This window comes from Osmerus eperlanus, chromosome 25 (genome assembly GCF_963692335.1).
Source record: "Osmerus eperlanus chromosome 25, fOsmEpe2.1, whole genome shotgun sequence".
Classification (NCBI taxonomy): domain Eukaryota; kingdom Metazoa; phylum Chordata; class Actinopteri; order Osmeriformes; family Osmeridae; genus Osmerus; species Osmerus eperlanus.
In genome coordinates this window covers 6620224-6632656 of record NC_085042.1, presented here as the reverse complement: position 1 = coordinate 6632656, position 12433 = coordinate 6620224, and the positions used below count along the sequence as shown (strand labels likewise).

General features: G+C 43.7%; 2 protein-coding genes across 2 annotated transcripts; one reads left to right on the top strand and one right to left on the bottom strand.

Annotated features, from left to right (window-relative positions):
• Window positions 1-258: 258 nt before the first annotated feature.
• Window positions 259-3759, bottom strand: LOC134012244 (E3 ubiquitin-protein ligase NEURL3). The gene is made up of 4 exons (XM_062451994.1): window positions 3638-3759; window positions 1892-2386; window positions 1421-1591; window positions 259-777 (listed from the first exon to the last, which is right to left on the bottom strand). Exons 1-4 carry the CDS (start codon window positions 3681-3683, stop codon window positions 629-631), a joined length of 861 nt encoding a protein of 286 aa, XP_062307978.1. The 5' UTR covers window positions 3684-3759; the 3' UTR covers window positions 259-628.
• Window positions 3760-8021: 4262 nt separating this feature from the next.
• nkx6.3 (NK6 homeobox 3) lies at window positions 8022-10909 on the top strand. Its single transcript, XM_062451998.1, has 3 exons — window positions 8022-8554; window positions 9276-9445; window positions 9919-10909. Exons 1-3 carry the CDS (start codon window positions 8086-8088, stop codon window positions 10144-10146), a joined length of 867 nt encoding a protein of 288 aa, XP_062307982.1. The 5' UTR covers window positions 8022-8085; the 3' UTR covers window positions 10147-10909.
• The last annotated feature ends 1524 nt before the right edge of the window (window positions 10910-12433 follow it).

Here is a 12433-nt window from a genome sequence, read left to right as displayed (position 1 = left end):
CCAGACTAAAAAGACACTCGTTTACGCGCACATTGCAAGCATGCGTTTTTAAAGAAAGCTCATGTTCCAAAACTTTTCCACTATCTCTCTTGTACGTTGTTGCTTTTGTCGCTAGATGGCGCAGCGTTCATGACAGAACGATAGGTCAGGTTCTTCAAGCGGCCAGTGAATCATTAACGTACAACACTGCCCCCTTGTGGACACATTCAGTATTATACATTTTTCAACAAAAAAAAGCACAAAGCAACATTGTTAATGGCAAGTTGTTGGTAAGTAATTTTATTACTATAAAATACCACTGTATACAAATATCGCCTATGGCATATTTAAAAGGTACAAAAGTAGAAAATAGAAAATTCACAGTGGAATTTGGGTTAATGGATATTTAACCCCAGTCAGTAGATCATCTTTCAGCCTGATACAACCTGATTATGTCTCAACAAGTCGCGTGCAAACCGTACCAGTATTGTACTCTGTACATTTAGTCAGACATAGATTTGTGCAAAACATTATACATAAATACATTCACAATGGTCCATCATGACTCCCATGTGAGAACATTCAGTAGTGTGTGCGTGTGTGTGTGTGTATGCCGGCCTACAGCTAAAGAGTTCTTTCCTAGCGGTGGTTAGATTTTCTGTCGACACAGAGGGCAGGTGCCAAACTCCTGGAGGACCCTCGCTGCACATTGGAAGCACAGGCACCGGTGACCACACAGAAGAGTGACTTCTGACTCTTTACTCAAACACACCGCACAGTTCTCCACGCTGTTCAAGCCTGCAACCAGAACACAGAACATGACATGACCTGGGGGCCCTCAGAGGGAGAGATCAAAAAGATGTGGAGAGGGAGAGAGGTGGGGAGAGAGAGAGAGAGAGAGAGAGAGGGTGAGAGAGAAAGAGAGAGGGGGAGGGAGAGAGAGAGATGGAGGGAGGGTGAGAGAGAGAGACTAAGGGAGTGAGAGAGAGAGAGAGAGAGAGAGAGAGAGAGAGAGAGAGAGAGAGAGAGAGAGAGAGAGAGAGAGAGAGAGAGGGGAGGGAGGGACAGAGAGAGAGAGAGCGAGAGAGAGAGAGAGCGAGAGAGAGAGAGCGAGAGAGAGGGGAGGGAGGGAGGGGTGATAGTGTAGGGTGGAGTCTGTGAGGTTAGCATACAGTACATAACATAAAAATGCAACTACCACCGTTGGCGCATGACCTTGAGCAAACAGCTTAGAATTTTCTGTCAATGTTTAACTAAATAAACCAAGAGCACTAGCTTGAAACTAGTTTGCCGGGTCAAGATGCTACGACAAAGTTCTTAGAAAGCTCCTGGTATTAGGTAGAACATGAGCATGACTCATAATACAGTGTTTTAAAACTTATTGATACGGTGTCATACATGATTGTATAAATGATTAAAACACTGTGATGATGGGTGTTACCTAATGTCTGCCTGTTGGCTGGGCAGGAGTTGTGGTGGTTCTTGGTGCTGCATCCGTGTTTGTCGCTGCGACTGACAGAGATGGGACTGGAAACCTGGTTGAAGTCATAGTAAACTGACTGGGGAGCAGGGCAGGACCTCCGAGTCCCTAAAAGGTCTGTCTTCTTTGACCCTGCAAGTGAGAATAAGACATATGGTTAGCCAGTGACAGTTGAGCACGCTGTTGTCTGTTAAGGTGATCTGGTCTAGTCTGGTCAGATGGCTGAGCGGTTAGGGAATCGGGTTCTTAATCAGAAGGTTTCCGGTTCTATTCCCGGCTGTGAAAAAATACGTTGTGTCCTTGGGCAAGGCACTTCACCCTACTTGCCTCGAGGAGAATGTCCCTCTACCTACTGTAAGTCGCTCTGGATAAGAGGGTCTGCTAAATGACTAAATGTTAAACTTGACAGACTGGTTGGCAATGTGAGCATACCCTGCAGCAGCACAGAGCAGGTCTGCCCGTAGATGTCGATCATGGCCCAGAGATGCCTGCTAAGGTCCAGCCCCTCCAGCAGCTTCATCGCTCTGCCATTTTTGTTCTGGATGTAAACATTCCCTCCGTGGGTCACCCAGACCTCCATCCGGGACCCCTCCCGACAGTAGGCCTCGGGGACAACGGCTGCCCAGTGCCCGGGCGTGTCCGTCAGGTTCGGGATGGCCAGGGGGGGCAGGGTCCTCCCGGCGGGGGGCACCGTGGTGAAGCCCACGCGGAGGCCTCCGTGCCATTTGGGCACACAGCCCGTCACCCACAAACACACTCTCTCCCTCACCCTCACCGGACGGTTGCTGAACACCAGGCCGTGCTGGAAGGAGCTACTTGTCCTCTCGGCGAGCCTGGCCCCCTGGCTCAGACTCACCTTGTTCCCCACCGCAGTCGTGTGGAAGGTCAGAGGTCCCAGGCAGCGCAGGTTGCAGGCGTGTAGCGACTCTGCAAGAAGAGCATAAAGATCTCATTTATGATCTAGGTTTATGGTTTATTTGTTGAAGTGTACTTTCACTGATGAATAAAGAAATGAATGAAGACCGATGGATGTTGACTTGATAACGGCCATTATAAAAGAAACAGATTTCGGTTTCAATATCAATCATCAGTTCTGAGAAATCATGTGTCATGTGACTGGCCTTTTCAACAAGGCCAAGGACTCACACTGACAAAACTTAAAAACCGAAAACTTGTATCTATTTATTATTATTAAGTCCATCCACCACCCTATTTGCACATGTCATATTGCACTATGCTGCCCTATTTTATATATTTTTTGTAACATTTTATATTTATATTGATTTTATATCTTACATATTGTTTAGTTCTTTAGTATTAGACTTTTTTTAAAGATCTGTTTATGTTTATTGTATGCACCTTCCTGCCACAGTAAATTCTGTGTTAGTGTGAATTTACATGGCAACAAAAATACATTCTGATTGTAGATTACCTGAGCAATGAAAAGTCTAGCACGTTTTGCATTGCATTTGTGGGCAAAACCATCCACAATCTATTATTTCAACAACAACAAAATATTTGTCAGTAGCTCTTAATCTCTAAGACCGTACAGCCATGGATCTGATGTCAGATAAATCAAGAACCTGTTGGGTCACATGTATCTTGTTTAGAACTGCAGACAGTCTGATTTCCAGTCCTGAGATTTTTGTTTCTTTGTTTCTTTTTTTTTTACATGACACACTTCTTGTTTCGGTCTTCTCTGATCATTCCCATCTCTGACCAATACAACCTTTCAGATCTATCAGTCTCTGGTCAGTTCTGAGGTCAAAGGCTGCTTTAAGTAAACGAAGCCTAGTGAATCTCCAACAGCTAACTCATCTCACTCAAGGGGACTTCACAATTACCTCATGATTGGTTTATCTCCAAAAGAGGATGTTGCATCCCTTTACAAGCTATGTCCTGTTTTATATCCTATTTCACTGCCCGGCAATGTAATGCATGTGAATCAGGTTGTCAGTTGCATAAATAAATGACAGTTGACAGCTTGTAATATGACAAGCTGATCGTATGAGTCAATACAAAAGTTGTCACCATATCTGGAAAAAAAAACACTCTTACAACATCCTTATATCAAAATATTCTAGGAATATAAACAGTTGTAGAAAATTCTATATCAACCAAAATCGACAAATGCAGTTCTTGTCTCCAAAGACTTCAGATGAATTGTAAGCTTCTTACCAGGCTCATTTCTGTGGCTCATCTTTTTGTCTGAACAGATGCTCATGGTGGCTCCAGTAGAGAAATGTTTGTATCATTTGGTTGAAGTAGGTTATGTTGCTTTGTGGAAGGGGGAGTGTAGACAGGCTTTATAGAGACAAGCACATGTCAGATATTTACACTCTACCGATCACGAGGAAAGAGAAAGGGGGAGGGCCAAGGGGAGGAACTACACTCTGGAAAAGTACCCAAACTCAAACCTAAACTAAGACCGCTTTAAATGGGCCAGCTGCCAAATGCCTCAGAATGAGTCATTTAGTTGCTTTTGGTTTGGAATAGATATCTGAAATGGTGAAAAAGTGCACCCATCCTGGCCTGTGGATGACTGTATACATTTGTCTTAAAAACCTTTGTCTTATAGATTTTTGGATATCAACCATCAACCCCCATGTATCTTGCCGGTGTGTATCACTTTCTGTTTATTTTTTTATATGATATAATGACGGTGTGTGTACAGGTATGTGTACAATGGGAGTGTAATAATGTGAAGCAATGCCATAAAACATGCTTGACTAGAAACGACATCCATCCAAATGTAGTTTCCCAGAAATGGAGGATACATGTTTACAGCATTATCCATTTAGTTTTCTGCATGCATCACATTTCCATGTTTGTCGACAGATATCTTTACATACATATATCATGTACATATTTACAGATGATGATTAATCATGAAATACTGTATTTTAAGTAGGTGTAGGTGTGTAAATGAATGACACGATAGATAACATAATTTACATAAACTTTACTTTAAAATATAATTTTGACACTGCAATATTATATTGTGATTGAACCCAAAGTGCATGATTCAACCTTAAAGCAATTACTACATGGTGCTACAATTAAGCAATAAGGTACGAGAGGCAGTACTTTATCGCCAATAAAGTACGTGTTCAAGGGTGTTGTTAGGCCCGACGCGCAGCGGAGGGCCGGCAAACCCTGGAACACGTACATTTACAACATACTAATGCAAATTACTTGTCTTTTTTTTTGTTGGGAAGATCTAATTTCAAGATCCCATTGATTTCCTCTTGGTGAACAGCAGAAAGCCCACGCGGAGGCCTCCGTGCCATTTGGGCACACAGCCCTTCACCCACAAACACACCCTCTCCCTCACCCTCACCGGACGGTTGCTGAACACCAGGCCGTGCTGGAAGGAGCTACTTGTCCTCTCGGCGAGCCTGGCCCCCTGGCTCAGACTCACCTTGTTCCCCACCGCAGTCGTGTGGAAGGTCAGAGGTCCCAGGCAGCGCAGGTTGCAGGCGTGTAGCGACTCTGCAAGAAGAGCATAAAGATCTCATTTATGATCTAGGTTTATGGTTTATTTGTTGAAGTGTACTTTCACTGATGAATAAAGAAATGAATGAAGACCGATGGATGTTGACTTGATAACGGCCATTATAAAAGAAACAGATTTCGGTTTCAATATCAATCATCAGTTCTGAAAAATCATGTGTCATGTGACTGGCCTTTTCAACAAGGCCAAGGACTCACACTGACAAAACTTAAAAACCGAAAACTTGTATCTATTTATTATTATTAAGTCCATCCACCACCCTATTTGCACATGTCATATTGCACTATGCTGCCCTATTTTATATATTTTTTGTAACATTTTATATTTATATTGATTTTATATCTTACATATTGTTTAGTTCTTTAGTATTATACTTTTTTTAAAGATCTGTTTATGTTTATTGTATGCACCTTCCTGCCACAGTAAATTCTGTGTTAGTGTGAATTTACATGGCAACAAAAATACATTCTGATTGTAGATTACCTGAGCAATGAAAAGTCTAGCACGTTTTGCATTGCATTTGTGGGCAAAACCATCCACAATCTATTATTTCAACAACAACAAAATATTTGTCAGTAGCTCTTAATCTCTAAGACCGTACAGCCATGGATCTGATGTCAGATAAATCAAGAACCTGTTGGGTCACATGTATCTTGTTTAGAACTGCAGACAGTCTGATTTCCAGTCCTGAGATTTTTGTTTCTTTGTTTCTTTTTTTTTTACATGACACACTTCTTGTTTCGGTCTTCTCTGATCATTCCCATCTCTGACCAATACAACCTTTCAGATCTATCAGTCTCTGGTCAGTTCTGAGGTCAAAGGCTGCTTAAGTAAACGAAGCCTAGTGAATCTCCAACAGCTAACTCATCTCACTCAAGGGGACTTCACAATTACCTCATGATTGGTTTATCTCCAAAAGAGGATGTTGCATCCCTTTACAAGCTATGTCCTGTTTTATATCCTATTTCACTGCCCGGCAATGTAATGCATGTGAATCAGGTTGTCAGTTGCATAAATAAATGACAGTTGACAGCTTGTAATATGACAAGCTGATCGTATGAGTCAATACAAAAGTTGTCACCATATCTGGAGAAAAAAAAACACTCTTACAACATCCTTATATCAAAATATTCTAGGAATATAAACAGTTGTAGAAAATTCTATATCAACCAAAATCGACAAATGCAGTTCTTCTCTCCAAAGACTTCAGATGAATTGTAAGCTTCCTGGCCTGTGGATGACTGTATACATTTGTCTTAAAAACCTTTGTCTTATAGATTTTTGGATATCAACCATCAACCCCCATGTATCTTGCCGGTGTGTATCACTTTCTGTTTATTTTTTTATATGATATAATGACGGTGTGTGTACAGGTATGTGTACAATGGGAGTGTAATAATGTGAAGCAATGCCATAAAACATGCTTGACTAGAAACGACATCCATCCAAATGTAGTTTCCCAGAAATGGAGGATACATGTTTACAGCATTATCCATTTAGTTTTCTGCATGCATCACATTTCCATGTTTGTCGACAGATATCTTTACATACATATATCATGTACATATTTACAGATGATGATTAATCATGAAATACTGTATTTTAAGTAGGTGTAGGTGTGTAAATGAATGACACGATAGATAACATAATTTACATACACTTTACTTTAAAATATAATTTTGACACTGCAATATTATATTGTGATTGAACCCAAAGTGCATGATTCAACCTTAAAGCAATTACTACATGGTGCTACAATTAAGCAATAAGGTACGAGAGGCAGTACTTTATCGCCAATAAAGTACGTGTTCAAGGGTGTTGTTAGGCCCGACGCGCAGCGGAGGGCCGGCAAACCCTGGAACACGTACATTTACAACATACTAATGCAAATTACTTGTCTTTTTTTTTGTTGGGAAGATCTAATTTCAAGATCCCATTGATTTCCTCTTGGTGAACAGCAGAAAGACTGAGAGTGGAGCTGTAATGTGTGAAGAGTGGCTCTCCTCTCTGAGCTGCCTCGCATACAGAAGCTGCCTCTCCTACAGAGGCTGCCTCTTCTACAGAGGCTGCCTCTCCTACAGAGGCTGCCTCTCCTACAGAGGCTGCCTCTTCTACAGAGGCTGCCTCTCCTACAGAGGCTGCCTCTCCTACAGAGGCTGCCTCTTCTACAGAGGCTGCCTCTCCTACAGAGGCTGCCTCTCCTACAGAAGCTGCCTCTCCTACAGAGGCTGCCTCTCCTACAGAGGCTGCCTCTCCTACAGAGGCTGCCTCTCCTACAGAAGCTGCCTCTCCTACAGAGGCTGCCTCTTCTACAGAAGCTGCCTCTCCTACAGAAGCTGCCTCTTCTACAGAAGCTGCCTCTCCTTCAGAAGCTGCCTCTCCTACAGAAGCTGCCTCTTCTACAGAAGCTGCCTCTCCTACAGAAGCTGCCTCTCCTACAGAAGCTGCCTCTTCTACAGAAGCTGCCTCTCCTACAGAAGCTGCCTCTCCTTCAGAAGCTGCCTCTTCTACAGAAGCTGCCTCTCCTACAGAGGCTGCCATGACAGGCCATCAAACGGCAGCTCGTTCCCACTACACCTGTTCAAATCCCAATTAATCTCCTGCCATCCAATTGAAGGCTTGGCTTTCTCAAGCGGAGCCAATAGAAACGCTCAGGCATTGTGAGGCCCCCGGCCAATCGCAGGCAGCATTCAAATGCGGCCTATCTTTATCAAGGTTGCACTCCACCTCATGATACTGCTCATTCACGGCCCCAAACAGAGAGCGGGGTGGAGGAATCTTGTCTTAAGGAACGGCTGGGAGGTGTCTCACTCGGTGGCACCACGTCTGAGCCTGATTCTGGAACTGTTAGCACGCTGGACAATGTCTCACAGCAGGTGAAGGAGGAGACTGAGGAGAGCTTGTGTACTGGCACCTACCAACCGTCGGGACGTCCATATCTCCTGAGACCAAGAGCTGGAGGAACCGGAGTTACAGGTAGGGACCACAGGAGTCCACGTACGCGGGTCATCCTTTCAATGTGAAGACGGACAAACCTCTTTCAACTACTTTTGATTTTCGGCGTGTTGGCGAGGTTGAAGGACCACCCCTGTGAGCGTCGATTGGCCTTTTCATGACCAGACCTGACTGGGTGAGTCTGTTCGACCTGGAGGCGGACACACTTCCCATGGATCCCAACATCCAGGGCTCCTTCTTGTTCAACAACAGCCTGAACCAGTTCCCCTCGGACTTAAAGGCGCCCATGTGCCAGTACTCCGTGCCCAACTCCTTCTACAAGCTCAACCAGGGTCTGAACAGCCAGTTTGCGGCAGGCACGCCTCACGGCATCAGCGATATCCTCAGCCGCTCCATGGTTGGCATGGGGGCATCGGGCACCTCCCTGCTGTCCGGGTACTCCGCCATGGGGGGCTTCAGCCACCCGGTGGCTGCCACCCCGGGAGTCTACTACAACCGGGACTGCAACCCTGCCGCGGGGGGTTTCTCCAAGCCTGGCGCCGAGTGCCCCATGAAGGGGCGCCCGGGCAGCTGCTGGGGGGAAGGGGCCTACGAGTGGAGAGCGGGAAGGCAGCAGTGCGCTAACAGTGAGTCTGTCACTCTGCACCGTCAGGGCTGTTGCATCCGGGTGAAGTTTCACTTCACTCACTCTCGGATTTGCAAGTTCATTTGTCACGTGTTTCATTCAACATTGAGTTTTTCTTGACTATAACTTATCTTAGAATTTAACAGTGATAGGTTTTAGTGGAGTACACTAATTGCATTCAGGAAATATTTTGCTGATTCATTCAGTCAGAGTCCATTGAGAAGTAATCATTTCTCACACCTGTACATTTTGTAAATAAACATTTTGTAAATAACCTGAACTTATGACATAGAAATAAAGTTTTTGAGTCAAATGAAAGTTGTATACATTTGATTAATAAGAGACAACATTTGTGTAATAGGAACAGCATTTAAAAATCTACAGCAACTAAACAATTGAGGAAATGTTTATTGAAAGGTGAAGGTCAGTAATAAATTACTTACATTCCGATTTGTCAATACTTAAAAAGAGCTCTGCATTTAGGAATAATCTGCATTTTTACAGAGAAACACATATTAAAGCTACTACTTTGTGGAGCTTTTGAAAAGGTTTGTCATAACATTTAGCCTAACCTAGTACCGTGTTCCAGTTTGTCATACAGTTCCAAAAACAGATTATACAGAACTCCTTCTAAAAATAAACTGCATGAGCTCTGAGACAAGACACATTCATGCAGGCTATCATTTGAAAGGAACATTTAGCGTGATGTCTTTTATTTGCAGACAGTGGTCACCTTGGCGACATGTCTGGCAGAAAGAAACACACCCGGCCGACGTTCAGCGGACACCAGATCTTTGCTCTGGAGAAAACCTTTGAGCAGACCAAGTACCTGGCGGGCCCTGAGCGAGCCAGGCTAGCCTACTCCCTGGGCATGACAGAGTCCCAAGTCAAGGTAGAACACCCTCTCACGCATCTAATACGTTCATTTAATACATTTACATGACATTTAGTCATTTAGCAGACGCTCTTATCCAGAGCGACTTACAGTAAGTACAGGGACATTCCCCCCGAGGCAAGTAGGGTGAAGTGCCTTGCCCAAGGACACAACGTCATTTAGCCTTCTGATTACGAGCCCGATTCTCTAACCGCTCAGCCACCTGACGCCACCTGACCTGTACATTCACACAAACAAATACTGAAGTATTTAGCTCTTCACTTAGACTACTTTTTTGCTTGGCCTAAGGGCACCGAAAACAGCATTTAGCAGCACAATTCTGCTTGTGATGTCCGGCTCATTTCCTCCTTCACCCTTTCTATTTGAGATCCTGTTGTTCCACTAGCAATGGGACTGCACCCATGAAATTGTTTGATGTTGCACTTATTAAATAACGTACAACCTACTAATGAAAGGAATCCTTCCTTCAGGTGTGGTTCCAGAACCGCCGCACCAAGTGGAGGAAGAAGAGTGCTTCGGAGCCCAGCTCCACCCAGGTGGCCCACGGCGAGCAGGGCGGAGAGGTGTCGGAGAACGAGGTGGAGGACGAGGAGTATAACAAGCCTCTGGACCCCGACTCTGACGACGAGAAGATCCGACTGCTGCTGAGAAAGCACCGCCGGGCATTCTCTGTCCTCCGCCTCGGACCGCACGTCTGACACACTCACACACTCGCTCACTTTCACACACACCCGCACACATGCAGATTTCTCTCTCTCTCTGTCACACACACACGTATAATTTTAAAGCAGATATGCATGCTGTTGCAACGATTTAATTAGGATGAAGAATTTATTGAAATACACACACATTTGAGCATGTTGCCAAGAACAACCCTTTGATGTGCGTTACTAATAATAAACAAATGCAATCTACGGTCATTGATAAAACCAATGTTTACTTTTTGTACTAAATTTAATATCTGGAAGCCGTAGTAAATTAACCAGGTAAAGTGTTGAATCATATGGCAATTGTATCTGTTTGTTTCTCAACAACAGACGTTAGTTTCAATTTTATTTGCCATTTGTAAGTACAAGTAGAGGTACATTTAAATACTTCATCCTGCTCCTCAACTGTTTCCTATCATTCAACTGTTGCTAATCTTTCAAAACACTCATATTTGAATGAATTTAGTGGCTTAAAGTTACAGTAAACATCGTTTTTTGTTTTGTTTTTTCTTTTACTTGCATTTTGCTACAGTATTTGATGTTATGCTGCGCTGTTAATTCAGGTTTAGGGGCATGTGCATTTCAAACTGTGTAGCTGAGATTTCATTTTGGCCTTCATGCAGACTAGACCACAGGTCAGCAAGCTTTCAGCATACTGTATAAACCTCAGAGCTATTAACTCAAGGAATCTACAGACATTGTAAATGAGTTATGATGTTGATATTGTACAATAAATTGTGGATTATTTATTGAATACATGTGTGACGGTGTCATAACTTGTTTTTAGTTATAAATGTGAACGTGGTGGGGAGATGACAACCCACACACACATCTACATTCGGAGATAAGTCCATTCGTAGATAAGGCCTACACAATTAATGAGATGTGAGAAGGTTAAAGGTTAGATCCGTAGTGATTTATGTCCGTTACTGGTGCCGGTGAGCTGTTTCTGATTGGGAGAGAGAGGATTTCAGTGGCTTCGACTCCAACACTAAATCAACTGAGCGGTTAGGGAATCGGGTTATTAATCAGAAGGTTGCCGGTTCGATCCCAGCCGTGCAAAAATGATGTTGGGTCCTTGGGCAAGGCACTTCACCCTACTTGCCTCGGGGGAATGCCCCTGTACTTACTGTAAGTCGCTCTGGATAAGAGCGTCTGCTAAATGACTAAATGTAAATGGCGGTCTGAGTGATCAGACATCAGACGTGTCACAAACAACAGCCCAGTGAGCTGTGACTGTAGGACAGATGGCTATTGAGGGGGGGTTTTACGTTTGACGTTTATTTGAAACCACTGCTAAATATGCAGCCAAGAGTGTAAAAAGTTGCCGGTTGTGCAAACACTAGTAGCTCGGGGATGTTTCGGCATGGGCCTGCAACTTCGGAAAGTCTTTGAAGAACGAAAGAGGACGATTGGCCTTGATGCCGTTCAAGGGCTTTCGTTTTCATAAGACATACCTTAGCCTACACTTCTCAGCAAGCTGCTGCTAACTGCTGCTGCTCTGCTGGCGCTGCTCAGTAGACCTTTCACTGAAGACAGATCTGAGTCGATCTTATTGAAGCCACATCTGTCGTGGAAAAAGCAGTAATGTTGAGGATCTGATGCAGAACAACTCACCATTCCAGTCGGCTTTTTCTCTCTCGACCTGTAAATTGATCGGAACAACATGCCCAGTTCTCACCGTTCTAAACAGCCAGCCTATTCCACCTTGAGAGAGCAGGCTTAATATCGCATCCATTTAAGCCAAAGTCCCATTAATAGGTAGTCTTACATTCTCACCCGGCAACCAAGGAGCCATGGCTCAGACCCAGGGTTGAATCTCAGAACTATAGAACCGAAATATATTATAATAAGAAGAAAGTGTTTTTTGACGCAGCCTACTGCTTATAGGCTAAATGGCAATTTTGCATGGTTCTAAAAAAATCCAGCGTCATCTCATTTCAACAAAGCCTCTCAGGGGAGTTGTGAGTCTCAAGGACAATAACAGACAAGACCACAGGGCACGTGCAGCAGCGAGTTAGTTCAGATTCCTAACAACCTAGTTATGATGTTTGGAATGTCACTGTGCAGAAAGTAAGTGTTGCCCGGAAATCAGGGAATTATTCCAAAGCAGAAAAGCGAGTTGTACAACAACTTCTTCCACTTCCAGTCACCTAAAAATGTAAATGCATCAAAATCAACCGGAAATTGTTTGTTTTACTTTGAAAGAAAAACACTTTCTCTGACACATGCAAGGATCTAAGGAATCTGGTAGAATAACTGAGACACACATCACTAC